This window comes from Stomoxys calcitrans, chromosome 5 (genome assembly GCF_963082655.1).
Source record: "Stomoxys calcitrans chromosome 5, idStoCalc2.1, whole genome shotgun sequence".
NCBI lineage: Eukaryota > Metazoa > Arthropoda > Insecta > Diptera > Muscidae > Stomoxys > Stomoxys calcitrans.
Window position 1 is genome coordinate 147,315,140 of NC_081556.1, and position 22,213 is coordinate 147,337,352.

The 22,213-nt window shown below is 35.4% G+C and overlaps 2 protein-coding genes across 3 annotated transcripts; both read right to left on the reverse strand.

The window, feature by feature from the left end:
* Positions 1-3,762: 3,762 nt before the first annotated feature.
* Positions 3,763-9,599, reverse strand: LOC106085176 (pickpocket protein 28). 2 transcript variants are annotated; one of them, XM_059369579.1, is made up of 8 exons: positions 9,269-9,599; positions 8,926-9,198; positions 5,405-5,668; positions 5,104-5,344; positions 4,901-5,040; positions 4,435-4,505; positions 4,140-4,380; positions 3,763-4,073 (listed from the first exon to the last, which is right to left on the reverse strand). In XM_059369579.1, exons 1-8 carry the CDS (start codon positions 9,526-9,528, stop codon positions 3,815-3,817), a joined length of 1,749 nt encoding a protein of 582 aa, XP_059225562.1. In that variant the 5' UTR covers positions 9,529-9,599; the 3' UTR covers positions 3,763-3,814. The 2 variants fall into 2 exon arrangements, with proteins under 2 accessions (XP_059225562.1, XP_013104728.1); XM_013249274.2 differs by having other exon boundaries at positions 4,435-4,565.
* A 6,727-nt stretch (positions 9,600-16,326) lies between these two features.
* On the reverse strand, positions 16,327-21,593 carry LOC106085177 (pickpocket protein 28-like). The gene is made up of 8 exons (XM_013249275.2): positions 21,312-21,593; positions 20,978-21,250; positions 20,643-20,906; positions 19,828-20,068; positions 19,492-19,631; positions 17,119-17,249; positions 16,817-17,057; positions 16,327-16,625 (listed from the first exon to the last, which is right to left on the reverse strand). The coding sequence occupies exons 1-8, from the start codon at positions 21,560-21,562 to the stop codon at positions 16,370-16,372; spliced, it is 1,797 nt and encodes a 598-aa protein (XP_013104729.2). The 5' UTR covers positions 21,563-21,593; the 3' UTR covers positions 16,327-16,369.
* Between the last annotated feature and the right edge of the window lie 620 nt (positions 21,594-22,213).

Genomic DNA, 22,213 nt, shown 5'->3' on the forward strand with positions numbered 1-22,213 from the left:
GATGGTGAGTGTTGTCATTTTGTAGCTTAAATTATGTTATCGTATGGGTTGCCGCTTCCCTGGGAAACCTTAGATATATTGTATCCGCGCCCTAGAAAATAGGAGATAGAAGAAGGTGGAAAAAACGAATAAATCCACGCCATAGCAAGGTGCACATCAGCTTCGCATGTATCGGTGTAATACTGACTACTGTGTTCACCGCAAGTCCGGCCCGGGAAACCTTAGATATATATTGTGTTCGCGCCCTAGAAAATAGGAGATGGAAGAAGGTGGAAAAAACGGATAAATCCACGCCATAACAAGGTGCACATCAGCTTCGAATGTATCGGTGTAATACTGACTACTGTGTTTACCGCAAGTCCGGCCTTGTTTGGTTTAGCTGCTGCTGTTACCCAAAAATTGTATGCAAATTATTGTTATTGCATTTGTGCAACATCAAATCTATTGCCTAAAAAGTAATTGCGGATTTTTCATATAGTCGGCGTTGCCAAATTTTTTCAACGGCTTGTGACTCTGTAATTGCATTCTTTCTTCTGTCAGTTATCAGCTGTTACTTTTAGCTTGCTTTAGAAAAAAAGTGCGATAAATTTTGTTTACATTTGTTTGTTTGGCGTCAATTTTAATATGGAGCCCACAAAGGAGCATTTTCGTCATATTTTACTTTGTTATTTCCGTAAAGGAAAAAACGCGGAGCAGGTGCTAAAAAGTTACGAGATATGTATGGTGATAAAGCCTTAAAAGGAAGACAGTGTCAAAATTGGTTTCGCAAATTCCGTTTTGGAGATTTTTCACTTAAAGATGAGCCCCGTTCAGGTCGGCCAAATGAAGTTGATGATGACCAAATCAAAGCATTAATCGAATTGGATCGTCATGTAACTGAGCGTGAGATAGGAGAGAAGTTAAATATACCAAAATCAACCGTTCATTATCACATAAAAAGTCTTGGACTGGTGAAAAAGCTTGATATTTGGGTACCACATGTATTGAAAGAAATTCATTTAACAAACCGAATCAACGCTTGTGATATGCACCTTAAACGCAATGAATTCGATCCGTTTTTAAAACGAATCATAAATGGAGATGAAAAATGCATTGTTTACAACAACGTTAGTCGAAAACGATCATGGTCCAAGCATGGTGAACCAGCTCAAACCACTTCAAAGGCTGATATCCACCAAAAGAAAGTTATGCTGTCTATTTGGTGGGATTGGAAGGGTGTGGTATATTTTGAGCTGCTTCCAAGGAATCAAACGATTAATTCGGATGTTTACTGTCAACAATTGGACAAATTGAATACAGCCATCAAGGAGAAGCGACCAGAATTGGTCAATCGCTAGACCGCACACATCTTTGGTCACTCGCCAAAAACTGAGTGATCTTGGCTGAGAACTTTTGATGCATCCATCATATAGACCTGACTTTGCACCATCACACTACCATTTATTTCGATCTTTGCAGAACTCCTTAAATGGTAAAACTTTCGGCAATGATGAGGCTATAAAATCGCACTTGGTTCAGTTTTTTGCAGATAAAGGCCAGAAGTTCTATGAGCGTGGAATACTAAATTTGCCAGGAAGATGGCAAAAGGTTATCGAACAAAATGGCAGTTATATATTTGATTAAAGTTCATTCTAAGTTTTATTAAAAATGCATTTACTTTCTTTTAAAAAATCCGCAATTACTTTTTAGGCAACCCAATATTACCTGCCTACCATCGAAATGCATGCATGCACTTTCACACATATGCCTGCGCAATTTCTGTGTGGTCGCTGTCTGTGCTTATAGATTGGGGATGCACTTTTATATATGGGTGAGTGTATGCACATAAACCTTTTTTGTGCATGAAGCCTTTTTTATACCCTTCACCACCACTGTGGTACAGGATATTATAGATTTGTGCATTTGTTTGCAACGCAAAGAAGGAGAAGAGCTAGATAAGAATGATAAGTATACCGATCGACTCAGAATCACTTTCTGATTCGATTTAGCCATGTCCGTCTGTGTGTCCATGTATTCTTGTAATCAAAGTGCAGGTCGTATTTGTTGTCCGATTGTCACGAAATTTTGCACATGTCACTTTTTTCGTCCAAGGACAAAAGCTATTGATTTTGATCGGTTCATCGGTTCAGATTTAGATATAGCTCCCATATATATCCTTCATCCGATATGGCTTTTTAAAGCTGTAGAGGCCACAATTTTCGTCCGATCTTAACAAAATTTGGCATTGGGTATTTTACATATGTTTACATATGTGTGCAAAATTTCATAAAAATCGGTTCAGATTTAAATATAGCTCCCATATATATCTTTCATCCGATATGGACTTTTAGGGCTGTAGAAGCCACAATTTTGGCATAGAGTGTTTTATTTGACGTCTGCATATGTGTGCAAAGTTTCATAAAAATCGGCCCAGATTTAGATATAGCTCTCATATATATGTATCGCCCGATTTGCACTTAAATGGCCGTAGTAGCTACAATTTTCAATCGATCTGCACAAAATTTGGCACGGACTGTTTTGTTACTGATCTTAACATATCTGAGAAATTTCATCAAAATCGGTTCAGACATAGATCCCATATATACCTTTCATCCGATTTGAACTATTAAGGCTGTAGAAGCCAAAATTTTGGTCCGACCTTCAACAAATTTGGCGTGTAGTCGTTTTTGTGAAGTCTCAATGTCATCAAAATCGGTTCAGATTTAGATATAGCTCTTTCAACCGATCTGGTCTTTTAAGGCTGTAAAAGCCACAATTTTGGTCCAATATTTACAAAATTTTGCATGAGGTGATTTATGTGACGTCTTCATATGTGTGCAAAATTTCATAAAAATCGGTTTAGATTTAGCTCCCATATATATCGTTCATCCGATATGGCCTTTTAAGGCTGTAGAATCCACGATTTTGCATGAGAAGTTTAAATTGACGCTCCAATACGTGCGCAAAATTTCATTAAAATCAGTCCTAATTTAGATATAGCTCCAATGTGTATATTTCATCCGATATGGATTTTTAAGGCAGTAAAATCCACAATTTTCTATTCAATATAGGGCGTGAGATGTTCTATTTCATGTCCCAGTATGTGTCATTAAAATTGGCACTGGTTTAAATATAACTCCCATATAGTCTTTTATTTTAAATAAGTCCTGTTTGGGGGGTGTTTTGGGGAAGGGTTGGACCCCCAGAAACGTGGACCCACAGTTCGATATCAGATTCGTATTCTACTCGCAAATACCTTTTATTTGAATCCCATATTGTCGTGGTCGGTAAATATGTCCGATTTAGTGGTGTTTTGGGGCTTGGGGTGGTCCCCCTAACACTTGGTCTGACAATTGGATATCAGATACGTTTTCTTATCCTCAATACCTTACATATGAGTCCCATATTGTCGTGATTGGTCTAAATATATGTTTGGTAGGTTTTAGTGTGGGGCAGTACCCCATCCGAAATTTTGATACCAAATTTTTATTTTTAGGGTACTATATGAGAGTACACAAAATTTCGCTTAAATCGCACCACCCATCTCCGAGAACTGGCGTTTCTGAAAATTAGGGTAAGGGGGAGGGTCCGCCCCCCCTTCAGATATTAAAAAAAATGTAGTACACTATTTTCACCACGGGGTCAGTATGCACCATTTGTGAAAATTTCAAGAAAATCGGTTCAGCCGTTTCTGAGTCTATAAGGAATACACAAACATACAAACAAACAAACACAAATTGATTTTTATATATAAGATAAGGTCTCAAAGGTACAAACAAACAAGGTATTGTACAATATGGTTAAAATTAATGGACTTAATTTCTTTCACATTTAATTACTCCTCATCTTCATCATCTTCAGCATCTTGCTCCAGAATCTTTTTCTTGATTACATTACGCTTGTGCAAATTATTGCACAATCGTACCGAAAAGAAATAAATAAATTCAATTACACTTAGGCTGGAAATGCCCATAAATAAGCCAAAGATGCCACCACAATTAGCAATAAGAGTGGTTATGCCATACATGACGGTACGTTTGATGGCAGTAAATTGGGTTTCCTTGAAGTAGACCGACAAGCGAGATCCCCGACCACTAGAAAAAAATAAAATTAAATTATTTAACACCCACATTCTTTGTATGTGTAGTTGATCAACTAACTCATCATGTTCATAAGAATCACGTAAAGCCAAGACCGTTTTCTCAAAATCATAGAAGGCTCGCGATATTTCAAAATTATAATCCAATGAATTGCATGAAGGTATACAATCACACATTATCTCTACACTAGGATCCACTGACTTTCGCTTTGTTTGATTTGAAATAAGAAAATTCATTTCTTCCTCAGCGCTTATATAGCAATTAACATCGGCCAGACCACATGTGGGTATGTCCAAAGGTTCTGAAAATAATAACGCAATGGTTTAAATTTTAAAACAATTGCAAAATTCCATACTTGGCATCCAAAACTTGGCACATCCACATTTGTTTATGGTATAGTTTGCCAGACACTCAGTTTGACAATTGCTTTGGGAATAGGTTTTGAAAAATCGTAAATAACGTTCATCATTGAAATAACATTGGCGTCTGAAAAGAAAAGAAAAATGATATAAAGTTTAAGAATTATGAAAAGTAACAAAGCTCTGTTAGCAAGAGGAATAAAACGAAAGACTTAAGAGACGAACTCGAGCTTATTGTATTGAGATGAAAGACTTAGCAAACAAACTCTTAACTTGCAAAATGTGACTTGACCCATTAACAAATCGAGTTGAAAGAAGAATACGTTGAGAAATAAAGAAATTTTTCCCAAATTTTTTGTATTTTCTTTGTTAGATCGGCTACTTTTGGGACCGCTCTCATATAATATATACCTTCAATGGTGAGGGGTGTAAAAATTTAACACCTTTTCTTCCTTTACTTACTTGTCTGGACCAAACTGATGTAAATTCTCCGTTGAGGTCACATACTGGGGTAAAACAGAAACTAGCACCTCATCATCGTGGGGTACTAAAATATAATTGCCAGTAGTTAGGGGTACACTCTCAGGGGAATTTAGAAAAACCTATTAAAATCATAGAGACAATAATGACTCCTCAAATAACGTTTACATAGCAATTTTACTCACCTTATATCCTTGCTTAAAACTTCGACAAGTTCTATCGAAATTATGTTCAAAACCCATCATAAATGCAAATAAACCATTTCGTGCCGAAGACAATACTGTTCTCTGGGGATATGCATTAAAGCCTTGACCCACATAACCCTCATCCAAAGACCAATTTCCGGTGACCTCCTGGTATTTAGCCAATGAGTCATCGAAAAAGTTATTATAATCGATAATTGTTTTATCCGTATAGCTTAGAAAACTGCAAGAAACCCCAATTATTCAAAATTATTAGCCTTAAGGGTTTTTCTTGTCTCCTCACTTTGGATCTCGATAGATATCCTTGGCATTTAGACCATTAAATTGATAACAAATACCTTCATCAGTTACCACATATTTAAAAAGATAATGACAAAAATAGAAGCGACCATTCCATTTGCAAAAGGGCAAAGTAGTATTAGGCACCAAAGCCAAATCAACCAGTGTTTGGGGAACATCAACTTGTAAGTTTTTGGGCATGTATGGCGAAAAACGATCCAGCACTTCACTTTCACAAATTTGTAAGGTTGCTACAAACTTTTGTAATCTGAAAAATTTAATTTAATAAAAATTTAAGAGTTCAATTTGACCACAAAAAGATTATAACTACTAAAAAAAATCACTCATAGAATTTTTTACTTCTGTGAAGGAATTTGGTAGTAATTGCCAGCAAAAGAAACAAGAATTTAAATTTTTTATACGATGACACACACAAAAAGATTTCTTAAAATTAAAGATTTGTTCATTTTTTAAATGATTTTGGTAAGCATTTCAAGCCAAAGAATCTAATCTTCAAGTTTATATACGTAAAGAAATGTTGCTTATGAATGTATATAGATATATAAGCAACATTTCATTACGTATTTCGATCGCTGACTAAAACTTTTCTTCTCTTAACTACCATCATAACAATTCGAAATAATGATCCGCAACCCCATATACTTGCTGTGTTTTATTTTAGTCCTATCCAGTGCAAGTCAGATGTTCTGGATAGAATATCAGTCTCTAAAACTCTTCTTCTCCTAACGATCACCAAATTAATTCGAAATAATGATCCACAACCCTATAGTTGCGGTGCAGTGCAAGTCAGATGTTCTTCATAGAATATAAGTGCATCAAGTTATCGATATCATGCGATAATAGATAATAAGAACCGATAATATGTGATTTACTTTTACACAGAATAAGGATCCTAGGATTTAAGCAATGAAAAAGAACCAAACGAGCCAAAGAACCAAAACTTTGAAATAAAGATACTATCTTTAAATTTAATTTCCATTTTACTAACGGACATAACCATCCGTTTCAAATTTATATCGGTGAATGATGCTTATTTTACTTCATAGATGACTGTCCAATTATCATTTTTTAAAAAAAATCTTTTTTTAAAGGCAGCATTTTAAACTAAAAATCCCACCACCACTTTTGTGTCGGATGGCGGGTGACCTAAAACTACTTATTGTTCCAAATTTCAGCGAAATCGGATAAAAAAGAAGGCTTTTATTCGCTTCAGACCCTTTATTGGGATATCGGTGTGTATGGCAGCTATATCTAAATATAGTCCGATCCGAACCATAATTAGGACTGATGTCGGGAGAACTAAGACCACCCACTGTTTACCGAAATCGGATAATAAATAGAGCTTTTATGAGCTTCAGACCTTTTATCGGCAGATCGGTCTATATGGCAGCTATATCTAAAAATAGTCCGATCTTTCAAATTTTAGCGAAATCGGATAATAAATAAAGCTTTTATGGGCTTCAAACCCTTCATCGGCAGATCGGTATATATGGCAGCTATATATAAATATAGCCCGATCGAAGCCATATTTGGGTCATATGCCGGGAGCTTTAAAACTATTCACTGTTTCATATTTCAGCGTTTATGGACATTATCAGACCCTCCCGACAACTAACCCAAATTCGGATCGGGCCATATTTATATATAGCTGCCATATAGACTGATCGGCCGATGCAGGGTCTGAAGCCCATAAAGCCTTTATTGACACACAGTGGGTTATTTTATGATTCCTAACATAGGACCCAAATATGGCACAGATCGGACTATTTTCAGATATAGCTGTTACATAGACCGATCTGCCGATAAAGGATCTGAAGACCATAAAAGCTTTATTTATTACTCGATTTGAAATACAGGGTTATTTTAAGCCTCTTGACATCTGACCTAAATATGGATCAAATCGGGATATATTTAGGTATAGCTGCATTGTAGGCCGATCTCCTAATAAAGGGTCTGAAGCCCATAAAAGCTTTATTTTTTAACCAATTTCCCTGAAAACTCAAACAGTAGGTAGTTTTACGCCTCCTAATATAGGACCCAATTATGATTCAGATCGTACTATATTTAAATATAGCTGCCATATAGACCGATCCGCCGATAAAGGGTCAGATGCCCATAAAAGCTTTATTTAATATCTGATTTCGCTAAAATTTGAAAAAGTGTGTAGTTTTAGGCCTCTCAACATTCGACCCAAATATGGTTCAGATCTGACTTCATTTAGATATAGCTTCCATATAGACCGATCTCCAGATAATGGGTCTGAAGCCCATAAAAGCTTTATTTTTTAATCGATTTCGCTGAAATTTAAAGCAATGGGTAGTTTTAGGCCACCCAACGTCGGACCCAAATAGGGTTCAGATCAGACTATATAAAGATATAAAAGCTTTATTTATAACCCGATTTCGCTGAAATTTGAAATAGTCAGTTGTTTCTAGCCTGCCGACATCCGCCTCAAATATGGGTCAAATCAGACTATATAGATATAGCTGTCATATAAACCGATCTTCCAATTTAGGGTCTTAATCCTATAAAAAGCAGATATATTGTCTGATAATGTTATTTGTATTAAGTTCTCGGGACCTGAATAAAATATGGTCGATACCAGCCCCTATTAAGATATAACTACGTATATAATAGTGGAGATATAATAAAATAGGATGATTATTATATCCTTGTTTAATTTGGTCCATATCGGTCCAGATTTGGTTAAGGGTGCCATGTAGAAAGAACTCTCGATTTAAAGTCTTGGCCCTATAAAAAGCGCATTTATTATCCGATTTCTTTGAAATTTGACTCATGTTATGGCTTATGTTAGGTTTTTCGACATCCGAGTCCTTTATGGTTCAGATCGGTTTATATTTGGATATAGCTGCTAATAGGACCAATATTTTGTTTTACAAAAATGAACAATGACTTATAGTGACTTATCAATGTTCTTGCCAAATTTGGGTGCAAAAGTTATGTAATATTCACCGGATTGTGGCGAAAGGGGGTTTACATACATATATACCCAAGATGGTGGGTATCCAAAGTTCGGCCCGGCCGAACTTAATGCCTTTTTTTATCTAAAAAAAACTAAACATTTAACCATATAAACCGATCTCCCAATAAACCTTTTACGGCCCCAAAACTTTTGTCTATTTTGGTATGTAAAGTAGAATTATGCCCGTTAACGAAGTTCATTTTGTGTAAATTTTTTGCAAAATCCATGTTGATGGGTTTCCATGATTTGGCCCGGCCAAACATAGCACGCTTTTACTTTTTCTTTTGTATTTATTCATATTTTTAGGAATGTGTTTAACTGTTTGCTTAACTATTCAAATGTCTGTTTCAACACCTGCAGCGAATTTGGTACATTTTAAAATTGAAAATCAAACTTAGACAATAAGTTAACTTTCATTGAAGAGAGAGACCACTTTTTATATCTTATGCGTCGAAATGATACGTTTAAAACTCTTTACTTTTGTTGAACACAAAATGTTATAACCAAACGACATTTCATACTCATCTTCAGTTAAATTTCCAGAATTTTGAAAACTATTCGTTTCCTCAATTTCGGACCAAATTTGATTTGCCACACTGGTAAAATCGAATTTTTCCCTCTCCATCTTGATTTCCGGACATATAGTGATTGTGGGAAAGGGTATGGAAGAAACTGGTACCAGGGTCTCATCAAAGCCCAAAATCACTGGCGAATCCTGCCACTTCACATAGGTATCCCACATGAGCGAAATAGCAAAGTAAAACGAAATCATCATCAGGATAATCCAATAGAATCTAAAAATTTAAACTTTTCAATCTTTCAACAATTCGAAGAGAAATATTTTTTCTTATTAATGTTTTTCACTTTTCATAGATGGGTCGATGAACTTCGAATATGTAACGCAATCCATGCACCGAAGTACTTTTGGAATATTCAGCCATAAGGCCTTGGCAGGCGGACCAGCGGCTGCCATATTTAATGCGAGATTTTATAATGACTTCACTGGGTACATCACTCAGGGCCTGCGAAGTTATGCTCAACTGCCGTTCGGGCGCTGTTAGCATGGATAGAAAATCCGCATTCGGCTGAGGAAAGCTCACGGGTTTACCACCGAAAAACATCATTATGCGCTAATTACCACTGTTACCGAAACACGATTTACTAAACACTCTGTCGGTCATGTGTCACCTTTTATAGCTTCAGCTGGCCATACAAAACTACTCCATCATCACTTGTGACATTCCCCAAGAAATTTTATATGCAGATTTTAACCCAAGGGAATTTACTGGCCAAAACACCGAACGAGCCTCCTCCTTTACATTAAAATGTGTTTTGGTCAAAGGTCGTTAATTAACAGCAAAAAGTCAGCTACTAGTTTACAAGTAATTAAGGATTTCATAGTCGTTTTGTTGGGTTTAAAGTAAATAATGAAATGTTTTGCAACACTTTTAGTGAAATGTGCACAAAAGAAGAACTTTAAATTTTGAAAATTAAATGTTGAGAACAATAAATGGAAAATGAAACAAGTAAAAGGCTTTGTTTGTCCAGCTCACAGAATGGATCAAATGTGTTAAGTTCCCCCCAAAAAACTTTAAGGCTGAATCTTTTTATACTCTCCACCATAGAATGGGGCTATACCTTTTCTGTCATTCTGTTGAGAAGACATCGAAATATTGACTTGCGACCCCATAAAATATACATCGATAGTTTAATATAAAAAGAGTCTAACTTGTTTCTTAGAGGCCACCGTAGCGCAAAGGTTAGCATGTTCGCCTTTGACGCTGACCGCCTGGGTTCGAATCCTGGCGAGATCTTCATAAAATGTTCAGCTGTGGTTATCCCCTCCTAATGCCGGCGACATTTGTGAGGTACTATGTCATGTAAAAACATCTCCTCAAAAGAGGAGTTGCACTGCTGCACCCCGTCCGGACTTCTGCTATAAAAAGAAGGCCTTGAATAGGACTGCACTCAATATGTGAGAAGTTTGACCCAATTACTTAATGGAATGTTCATGGGCAAATTTGCATCTGCAACTTTTTTCTTTGTTATTTTACAGGAGAAGGAAAAAACATGACTCATGCCTTTTTTAACTCATTATAAATCCTTTATTTGCAATTGTATCCAGCTGAGTTTTTAAGGCAAGGTGCCCCTGACATTTGTCTTCCAGAATAACAAAAAAAGCCATTTTGAAAAATTATGAGTTAGGACCTTTATGTATTAAGCCATTAAGCTCTGTCATTTTGAGTCAATCTAGCCATGTCCGTCCGTCCATCTTTCCAATCACGACAGTGGTCGAACGAATGAAGCTAGCCCCTTGAAATTTTGCACAGATACTTTGGATATAGGTCTCATATACACCGAACCATCAAAATGATTATTGAGCTCCTGACGTTTTGAATGATAACCAACACATTTGCCAAGAATGGTCTGAATTGGAATTTTATTCAAAATTTCCGCCAAATCAGATGACAACTGGGTTCTCTAGGTACTGAAGAAGTACAATCGGGAGATTGGTTTTTATGTGAGCTATATCACAACAATGACCGATTCAGACCATACTCGGCACGGAGGTCATAGGAGAAGTCATTAAGTTGCTTCCTTGAATTTGACTTGGATTCTATATTTAAGATCGTATGCAATGTGAAGAATAAACTCCATATCCGTGTTCGTGCATGAGGAGGAGATATACCATGAATTTTTCATTAGCGACATCAAAAATTCTTCACTAGCGACATCTTTCGCAGAGGCTTCAAGAAATTCTGATTTTTTAAGCAACATAAATTGCAACTTCAAGAAGAGTCGGTGTCCGTTATAGCGTTAGCGGCTTTTCCATCAATCATTAAAAGTTGTAGTTGGAAACGTATATTAAGTCGATTTCCATGAATTTCAATCAATATAGGCTCCAACAAAGCAATTGCATTTTTTTTTGTGTAAAACCCATTGCTGTCAGTCCAATCTAGGTCTACAATATACCTATGATCGATGAGTTGAATTAATCCATACCAAAGAATATGGAGCCCACCGTAACGCAGAGGTAAGCCTGTCCGCCCATGACGCTGAACGCCTGGGTTCGAATCCTGGCAGCGACATTAGAAAAATTTTCAGCGGTGGTTATCCCCTCCTAATACTGGCGACATATGTGAGGTACTTTGCCATGTAAAACTTCTCCTCAAAAGAGGTGTCGCACTGCGGCACGCCGTTCGGACTCAGCTGCAAAAAGGAGGTTCCTTATCATTGAGCTTAAAATTGAATCGGACTGCACTCATTGATATGTGAGAAGTTTATCCCAGTTCCTTAATTGAATTTACATAAGAAGAATTGCCTAAAGGTGTTGATGGAAGATGATCGATTATTGGATGTAATAGAACAAACGACGCCATAAAAACACTTTTATAGTCTGTTGGACCTTTTGGTTTGTACTACGGCAAAGCAGTCAATCCATCGCATACCCATTTACATATTAATGTTAAGGAAGATTTGTGGATATTTTTTGCTTCGTCTTTGGAAAATGTTCACAGAATTCTTGATGCAGTGTTTTGAAGTAAATTCATATATATATATATATATATATATATATATATATATATATATATATATATATATATATATATATATATATATATATATATATATATATATATATATATATATATATATATATATATATATATATATATATATATATATATATATATATATATATATATATAGTTTAATCTGAACCACATTTGGGTCAGATAGCGTGGCTTAAAACAACTCACTGTTTCAAATTTCAGCCAAATCGGATAATAAATTAAGCTTTTATGGACTGCAGACCCTTTATCGGCAGATCCGTCTATATGGCAGCTCTATCTAAATATAGTCCGATCTGATCCATATTTAGGTCGAATGTCTGGAAGATTAAATTAACTCACTGTTTTAAATTTCAGCGAAATCGGGTAATAAATGCAGCTTTTATGGGCCTTAGACCCTTTATCGGTAGATTGGTCTATATGACAGCTATATCTGAATATAGTCCGATCTGAACCATATTTGGGCCATATGTCGGGAGACCTAAAAAAACTTACTGTTTCAAATTTCAGCGAAATCGGATAAAAAGTAAAGCATTTATGGGCATTAGACCCTTCACCGGCAGATCGGTCTATATAGCAGCTATATTCAAATATGGTCCGATTTGACTCGTTCAAGAATTGAACCAGCGTGCTTCAAAAAGACGTATCTGTGCCAAATTTCAGCTCGATATCTCTATTTTTGAAGGCTGTTGAGTGATTACAACAGACGGACGGACAGACACACGACTCTAGAGGGCTCATTTATTATCTGATTTTGGAGTTTTGTAATTTGTATCATCACAAAGATTTTATTTTGGCACGGTTTGACGAAATTTTTCTCGAAAACTTCCCATACGACCTTCAACACATCTATGTGAAGTATGTCCAAATCGAACCATAACCTCATAATGCTACCATATAAACCGATCTCTCGGTTAAACTTCTTGAGCCCTCTAGAGATCGCAATTCTTATCCGATTTGGTGTGAAATGGATGTAAACAGTTTTGGGGCATCCGTGGGTATAATGAATTTACTTCAAAACACTGCATCAAGAATTCTGTGAACATTTTCCAAAGACGAAGCAAAAAATATCCACAAATCTTCCTTAACATTAATATGTAAATGGGTATGCGATGGATTGACTGCTTTGCCGTAGTACAAACCAAAAGGTCCAACAGACTATAAAAGTGTTTTTATGGCGTCGTTTGTTCTATTACATCCAATAATCGATCATCTTCCATCAACACCTTTAGGCAATTCTTCTTATGTAAATTCAATTAAGGAACTGGGATAAACTTCTCACATATCAATGAGTGCAGTCCGATTCAATTTTAAGCTCAATGATAAGGAACCTCCTTTTTGCAGCTGAGTCCGAACGGCGTGCCGCAGTGCGACACCTCTTTTGAGGAGAAGTTTTACATGGCAAAGTACCTCACATATGTCGCCAGTATTAGGAGGGGATAACCACCGCTGAAAATTTTTCTGATGTCGCTGCCAGGATTCGAACCCAGGCGTTCAGCGTCATGGGCGGACAGGCTTACCTCTGCGTTACGGTGGGCTCCATATTCTTTGGTATGGATTAATTCAACTCATCGATCATAGGTATATTGTAGACCTATATGATTTCAATATGTGAAGGACAACAGATTGGACTGACAGCAATGGGTTTTACACAAAAAAAAAATGCAATTGCTTTGTTGGAGCCTATATTGATTGAAATTCATGGAAATCGACTTAATATACGTTTCCAACTACAACTTTTAATGATTGATGGAAAAGCCGCTAACGCTATAACGGACACCGACTCTTCTTGAAGTTGCAATTTATGTTGCTTAAAAAATCAGAATTTCTTGAAGCCTCTGCGAAAGATGTCGCTAGTGAAGAATTTTTGATGTCGCTAATGAAAAATTCATGGTATATCTCCTCCTCATGCACGAACACGGATATGGAGTTTATTCTTCACATTGCATACGATCTTAAATATAGAATCCAAGTCAAATTCAAGGAAGCAACTTAATGACTTCTCCTATGACCTCCGTGCCGAGTATGGTCTGAATCGGTCATTGTTGTGATATAGCTCACATAAAAACCAATCTCCCGATTGTACTTCTTCAGTACCTAGAGAACCCAGTTGTCATCTGATTTGGCGGAAATTTTGAATAAAATTCCAATTCAGACCATTCTTGGCAAATGTGTTGGTTATCATTCAAAACGTCAGGAGCTCAATAATCATTTTGATGGTTCGGTGTATATGAGACCTATATCCAAAGTATCTGTGCAAAATTTCAAGGGGCTAGCTTCATTCGTTCGACCACTGTCGTGATTGGAAAGATGGACGGACGGACATGGCTAGATTGACTCAAAATGACAGAGCTTAATGGCTTAATACACAAATTACAAAACTCCAAAATCAGATAATAAATGAGCCCTCTAGAGTCGTGTGTCTGTCCGTCCGTCTGTTGTAATCACTCAACAGCCTTCAAAAATAGAGATATCGAGCTGAAATTTGGCACAGATACGTCTTTTTGAAGCACGCTGGTTCAATTCTTGAACGAGTCAAATCGGACCATATTTGAATATAGCTGCTATATAGACCGATCTGCCGGTGAAGGGTCTAATGCCCATAAATGCTTTACTTTTTATCCGATTTCGCTGAAATTTGAAACAGTAAGTTTTTTTAGGTCTCCCGACATATGGCCCAAATATGGTTCAGATCGGACTATATTCAGATATAGCTGTCATATAGACCAATCTACCGATAAAGGGTCTAAGGCCCATAAAAGCTGCATTTATTACCCGATTTCGCAGAAATTTAAAACAGTGAGTTAATTTAATCTTCCAGACATTCGACCTAAATATGGATCAGATCGGACTATATTTAGATAGAGCTGCCATATAGACGGATCTGCCGATAAAGGGTCTGCAGTCCATAAAAGCTTAATTTATTATCCGATTTGGCTGAAATTTGAAACAGTGAGTTGTTTTAAGCCACGCTATCTGACCCAAATGTGGTTCAGATTAAACTATATATATATATATATATATATATATATATATATATATATATATATATATATATATATATATATATATATAAATATATATATATATATATATATATATATATATATATATATATATATATATATATATATATATATATATATAGATATATATATATATATATATATATATATATATATATATATATATATATATATATATATATATATATATATATATATATATATATATATATATATATATATATATGTATATATATATATATATATATATATATATATATATATATATAAATATATATATATATATATATATATATATATATATATATAAATATATATATATATATATATATATATATATATATATATATATATATATATATATATATATATATATATATATATATATATATATATATATATATATATATATATAGAGGGACTGAAGCCCAAAAAAGCTTTATTTTTCATCCGATTTTGCTGAAATTTGAAACAGTGAGTTGTTTAAGCCTTCCAACATCCGCCCCAAATATGGTTCAGATCGAACTATATTTAGATATAGCTGCCATATAGAACGATCTTCCGTTGAAGGGTCTGAAACCCGAATTTACCGAATTTCTCTGAAATTTGAATCAGTGAGTTGTTTTAAGCCACCCGCTATCTGACCCAAATATGGTAAAGATCGGACTGTTTAGATATAGCTTTTATATAGACTGATATGCCGATTAAGGGTCTGAAGCTCATAAAAGCTTTATTTATTACCCGATTTCATTGAAATTTTAATATGTGAGTCAGATCAGACAGATCAGAGCTGTCACATAGACCGATCTTCCAATTTAGGGTTTTAATCCCATAAAAAACAGATTTATTGTCGGAAAATGTGACTTGTATATAAGTTCTCGGGACCTGCATAAAATATGGTCGAGACCAGTCCCTAATAAGATATAACTACGGATATAGTAATGGAGTTATAATAAAATAGGATGATGACTATATCCTTGTTTAATATGGTCCAGATCGCTTCAGATTAATTAGACCACTCAATGTCCGTGCCGAATTTGAGTGCACAAGTTATCCAGTTTTCACTGGATTGTGACGAAAGGGGGTTTACATATATATCCAAGTTGGTGGGTATCCAAAGTTCGACCCGGCCGAACTTAATGCCTTTTTACTTGTTAATTTTTAAGTTTTCATGTTTTTAAACGGCGACTTTGACATTTAAAGTTCCATAAGTTTTTCAATAAATCTAAATTAGATTAAAAAGCTCCCCATTCACGCTAGACTTTATTTATTATAATCAATTTTGAGTTATAAAAATATATATATTTATTTTCACTACATTGAAGGTTCCTCTATAAAAATTTCTTACATCTATTTAACATATAAAATTATTCATCGTAAGCAAATACAATTTCTTGTTCCAATAATCTCTTCTTAATAAGTCGACGCTTGTGCAAATTATTGCACAATCGCACCGTGAAGAAGTAGATGAGCTCAATTATACTTAAGCTGGAAATACCCATAAATAGACCTAAAATGCCTCCACAATTTGCAATCAGAGTGGTGATGCCATACATCACAGTGCGTTTGATGGCAGTAAATTGGGGTTCTTTGAAGTAAACTGATAAACGAGATCCACGAGCACTGTAAGACAAAAAAAAATAAAATTAATGAAGCAACATTTTCCATAATGAAGTTTACAAAAATAAAAACAGTATTGCGAAAGCGAAATAGAGTACCATGCTATAGTGTCAATAACAGTAATAAGTTATGTAAAAAAACTTCCATTAAATTGAATATTGTACATATCTAAGAACTGTGTATGATATACTTACTCATCAAGTTCGTAGGTATCTCGCCGTGCCACTAACGTTTTCTCATAATCATAGAACGCACGCGATATTTCAAAATTATAATCCAACGAATTGCATGAAGGTATACAATCACACATTATCTGAACGTTAGGGTCAACCGATTTCAGTTTCGTCTGATTTGAAATAACAAAATTCATTTCCTCCTCAGCGCTTACATAGCAACTTACTTTGGCCAGACCACATGTGGGAACATCCAAGGGCTCTAAAAATGGTAAGTCAAAGGTGTAAAGTCGAAACTTTAATACAATTACAAAATTTAATACTTGGCATCCAAAATTTGGCACATCCACATTTATTTATGGTAAAATTTGCCAAACACTCAATTTGGCAATTACTTTGGGAATAAGATTTGAAGAAGCGTAGATAACGCTCATTGTTAAAGTAGCATTGGCGCCTGAAAATTTATAATAGAGATATATAGTTTAAGCTCAAAAGTTCAATAAAAAAAACTATAGATATATAGATAAAACAATTTTTGGCATATAGCAACAAAGAAATAAAAAAGACAAATTTTAAATCTGCTAAAAAAAATAAAAAAAAAAAAAATTCAAAGAAATTTCGCAGAACTGTACCGAACATCTATTGTCGTAACTTTAAAGAATAGACAAACTTGTTCTCAACTTTTTAAGGGACATTTTTCTGCGGTAAAAGATTTTTTACTTGATATTAAGGCATTATTAACTTAAATGGTAGTCTAATAGATCGTTAACTTGGAGAAAACCTTTAACTCTATACTATCTCCTCCTGTACACACATTTACCCGGAAACTCTTCAACGGACAATGTAGCACCACAAAAGGTTGTCTCTTACAGGAAGTCCTGGGGTATTGAGTCAAGAATTCTATGAATGTTAAAAATAATAAACAAGTAAAAAGGCATTAAAGCCGAGCCGAACTTTGGATACCCACCACCTCGGGTATATATGTAAACCCCCTTTCGTCAATCCGGTGAATGTTGGATTATTAATGCACCCAAATTGGACACGGACATTGAGTGGTCTAATATATATAAGTCACTTAACCAAATCTCGACCGGTGTGGACAAAATTCAAACATCATGACACACTAGCCAGTCACACTTGCTCAACTTTTATAAGTTCTTTACTATGCTATTCTTTGAATAGAAAGCATTGAATATGATCTTGAGCTGGAAGATGCTCTTGAAATTAGATCTATATAGACCGATTTCCCGATTTATTTATAGTCCGATTACGCTACAATTTGGCACAATGATTTATCCCCAACATCTATGCCATATATGATGCAGATCGGTCTGTATCTTAAAATAGACTTCATATAGACCGATCTCCCGATTTTAAGTCCTAGGCCAATTTATTGCCCGATTTTACTGAAATTTGGCACAATAACTTGTGTTAGTATCCACAACATCCGTGCTGAGGATACTAACACAAGTTATATCTTAATATAGCCCCCAAATATAGACCAATCTCCCGATTAGGACCTTATGCTCATAAAAGCTAGATTTATTACCCGATTGGGCTAAAATTTGGCAAAATGATTTGTGCTAAGATCCTCGACATTTGTCGCGAATATTCAAATCAGTAATGTAGCTTCCATATAGACCGATCGCCCGATTTAGTGTCTCCGGAAAACAATAGACCCGTTTATTGCTCGACTTCGCAGTGAGCTGAGCCGATTGAATATCTTTCACACATAAATAGCTCATTTATTCCTCGATATTGCTGAAATTAAGTAGAGTGAGCTATGTTTTACCCCTACACATCATCCCCGAATATGGTGCAGAGCGGAGGATTTTTGGATATAGCCGCTATATATGTATAACGATCTCCCGATTTATGGTCTTAAACCCATATAAGACGCTTTTATTACCAGATTTTGCTGACATTTTGAACAGTGGGCTATGGAGAGTTTGGTCCAGATCGGACCATACCTCTATATAGCTACTATAGGTTCAGAATCGTGCATTTTTTACTGGATGTTTGAAATGAAATGTTTTTTACATATACTAGATGTGCTGGGTATCCAAAGCTCGGCCCGGACGAACTTAATGCCTTTTTACTTGTTATGCCCTAGACCATAGGATGGGGTATACTAATTTCGCCATTTCCTTTGTAACACCTCGAAATATTCGTCTAAGACCCAATAAAGTATATATATTCTTGATTGTCATGACATTTTAAGTCGATCTAGGCATGTCCGTCCGTCAAAAGCGTGCTAACTTTCGAAGGAGTAAAGCGTGTAGAGTGTAGGCCGGTTGGGACTGTAAATTGGCCATACGGACCATGTTTTGATATAGCTGCCATATAAACCGATCTGGGATCTTGATTTCTTAAGCCTCTAGGAGGCGCAATTATTATCCGATTTATCTGAAATTATGCATGAATTGTTTCGTTACTGTGCTAAGTATGGTTCAAATTGGTACATAACCTGATATAGCTGCCATATAAACCAATCTAGGATATTGACAACTTGAGCCACTAGAGGGCGCAATTCTTATCCGATTGGCGATAAGAAAACTTTGTGTTAAAACCCGGGCACTCGATTTTGTCCGTTGTCAACTTTAGGACCACGTTCGCCGAATATTACAATTTTAATAACGGCTTTGTCAACAAAATAATTTATCCACCCTAATGTATATCACTTATCAAATACTTACTTATCTGGACCAAATTGAAGTAAATTTTCCGTTGAGGTAATGTATTGGGGTAGAACGGAAACAAGTACCTCATCATCGTGTGGCACTAAAATATAATTGCCAGTAGTGAGGGGAACACTCTCAGGAGAATTAAGAAAAACCTGTTGAATAATGTAATGCATTATAATGTAATGCCATATTTTCTATATGTACATATATAGTACAAGCCAGATATATTACATATCTATCCAGTACTTTGCTATTATTAACTCTCAGACTGATAACATACAGTTTACAGTGTTGGATACTGGATAGCTATCTAAAACAATCTGATTTACAATTGTAAATTTGACCCACCTTATATCCTTGCTTTAGGCTGCGGCAGGTGTTATCGAAATTTCTTTCCTGTCCCATCATAACTGCAAATAATCCATTTCGCGCCGATGACAAAACCGAACGCTGCGGATATGCATTAAAACCTTGACCAATGTAACCATTGTCCAAAGACCAATTTCCGGTAACATCTTTTAATTTTGGTAACTCTACATCAAAATAGTTGTTGTAATCGATAACTGAATTATCCGAATAGCTGAGATAACTGTAAAAAATTTAAATTTTATTTACTACGGTGTCTAGGGGCCATTTTCTAATGCTCTGTTAAAATTAACCAAACCAAGAAAAAATATCGTATCAAAGCCATTTCATGATTGGTGTAGATCAGGGGTCTAATTACCGCATACGTGATCGAGTGGGCTTTCGTTTCGAATGAAATTTCATCTCGTGCTTAATGTTGTATATAAATTTTGATGTCAAGTTTTTTTTAAATAATGATCGATTTAACTTTATATTTTTGAAATTTAAAAATGCGAATCTTAAATTTCAAAAATTTCCCTTCAATAAAGAGATACACAATTCACAATAGAGAGGTTTTGAAAGATTTTACTTCTTCACGTATGCGATAATTCGGCCCCAGCACATGAATGATAAAGATTTACGGCCGTATTCACAAAACTCAATAAAGATTTAAAATAGTTTTAATTGACAGTTCTATAACGGGAATCTGTCAAATTAACCTATTTCAAGCCTACATTAAGTTTTGTGAATGTTAATATATCATTCCACTAGGAGCGCAAATTAAAACAAAAGGCAAAAAGCCTTTAAATTAATAATACTTGGGATCTCGGTAGATATCCTCGGTGTTTAAACCATTAAACTGATAACAAATGCCCTCGTCGGTCAGCACATATTTGAACAGATAGTTGCAGAAATAAAATCGACCATTCCATTTGCAGAAAGGCAATGTGATATTTGGAGCTAAAGCCAACTCAACCATAGTTTGGGCAACATTAACATCTAAATGTTTGGGCATATAGGGAGAGAAGCGATCAAGTACTTCGCTTTCACAAATTTGTAGAGATGCCACAAAATTTTGTATTCTGAAAATAAGATATTCTAAGAAATTTTCCTTTCAATGCAATACAACTTACTTTTCTTCCATACAACTTACTCTTCATCCGTTAAATTTCCTGAATTTTGGAAATTCTCAGTTTCCTCAATTTCTGCCCAGATCTGATTGGCCACACTTGTAAAATCGAATTTTTCCTTTTCTCTCTTGATTTCGGGACATATCGTAATAGTAGGAAAGGGTATGGAAGAAACAGGCACTAGAGTCTCATCAAAGCCCAAAATCACTGGAGAATCTTGCCATTTCCAATAGGTATCCCACATCAAGGCAACAGCATAGTATAAAGATGCCACCATAAGGATCATCCAAAAGAATCTACAAATTTAAATTAAAAAAATTTGTAACAGCTCTCAATTTGTAATATGTTCTCCCTCACTTTTCATAAAGTGGTCGATGAACTTCAAAAATATAACGTAGTCCATGTATCGAGGTGCTTTTTGAATAATCCGCCATAAGGCCCTGACAGGCCGACCATTTGCTGCCATATTTTATACGCGATTTGATGATTAAGTCACTAGGTACATCACTTAAGGCTTGAGAGCTTATACTCATATGACGCCCAAAAGGAAGCGAAGGGAAATCAGGATTCAGCTCAGGAAAATCCACAGGTTTGTCCTCCACATACATCACTCCGCTTGTTATAACAGTTGACACAAAGAAAAACTATGAACTAAACGGCATTCCTCTTGCGTTTCCCCTTTTATAGCAACTGTTAAAGGAAAATATTCAATTTTCATTATCATTTGCCACATTCCCAAGTGCATTTCCTATGTAGACTCCTTGCTGTGGGAATAGTTTGGCACTTCAAACTTGCGTAGCCTCAATGTGTGTCATTTATCTGCACTTCACACTATCACATTGGCTCTGTTCGCTCGAAAGCGACATTTGAATGGGAATATATTGCAATACTTGCCCATAACAAACTGGCTGTAGGCCTACGTTTGAAACTATTTTATCTATTGGCAATTGTAGTTCATACCTATTCCTTTTGCACACAAAAAGCACATTCACCCTTATTCCCGTTTTCGAAGGAGAAAATCGACAGCAGTCGTAGTCAAAGGCGAATTTCATATTTCGTTGTATTCTGCAACTTATTCGCCTTCGACAGTTTGATAATAGAAAAATATTGTGTTAAATAAAAAAATAATATAGAAATATATTCTTTCGACAAACACGCGCGATGTTGTGTAGATTGCAATTACCTTATATATCGACCATTTTCGTCAAATTTGACATTCAAATTCGACTACCAAAAATGTAAACAAATTTTCGTCTTCG

Excerpts from the sequence above, each read along its gene's own strand:
- LOC106085176 (XM_013249274.2), bottom strand. The coding sequence starts at position 9,528 with ATGATGTTTTTCGGTGGTAAACCCGTGAGCTTTCCTCAGCCGAATGCG. Across the intron at positions 9,199-9,268 it reads CATCGACCCATCTATGAAAA|ATTCTATTGGATTATCCTGA; the intron begins GTGAAAAACATT and ends TTAAATTTTTAG. Across the intron at positions 4,381-4,434 it reads TGCCAAGTTTTGGATGCCAA|AACCTTTGGACATACCCACA; the intron begins GTATGGAATTTT and ends TATTATTTTCAG.
- LOC106085177 (XM_013249275.2), bottom strand. The coding sequence starts at position 21,562 with ATGTATGTGGAGGACAAACCTGTGGATTTTCCTGAGCTGAATCCTGAT. Across the intron at positions 20,907-20,977 it reads GGAAATTTAACGGATGAAGA|AATACAAAATTTTGTGGCAT; the intron begins GTAAGTTGTATG and ends TCTTATTTTCAG. Across the intron at positions 17,250-19,491 it reads CTTCAATTTGGTCCAGATAA|GCGCCAATGCTACTTTAACA; the intron begins GTAAGTATTTGA and ends ATAAATTTTCAG.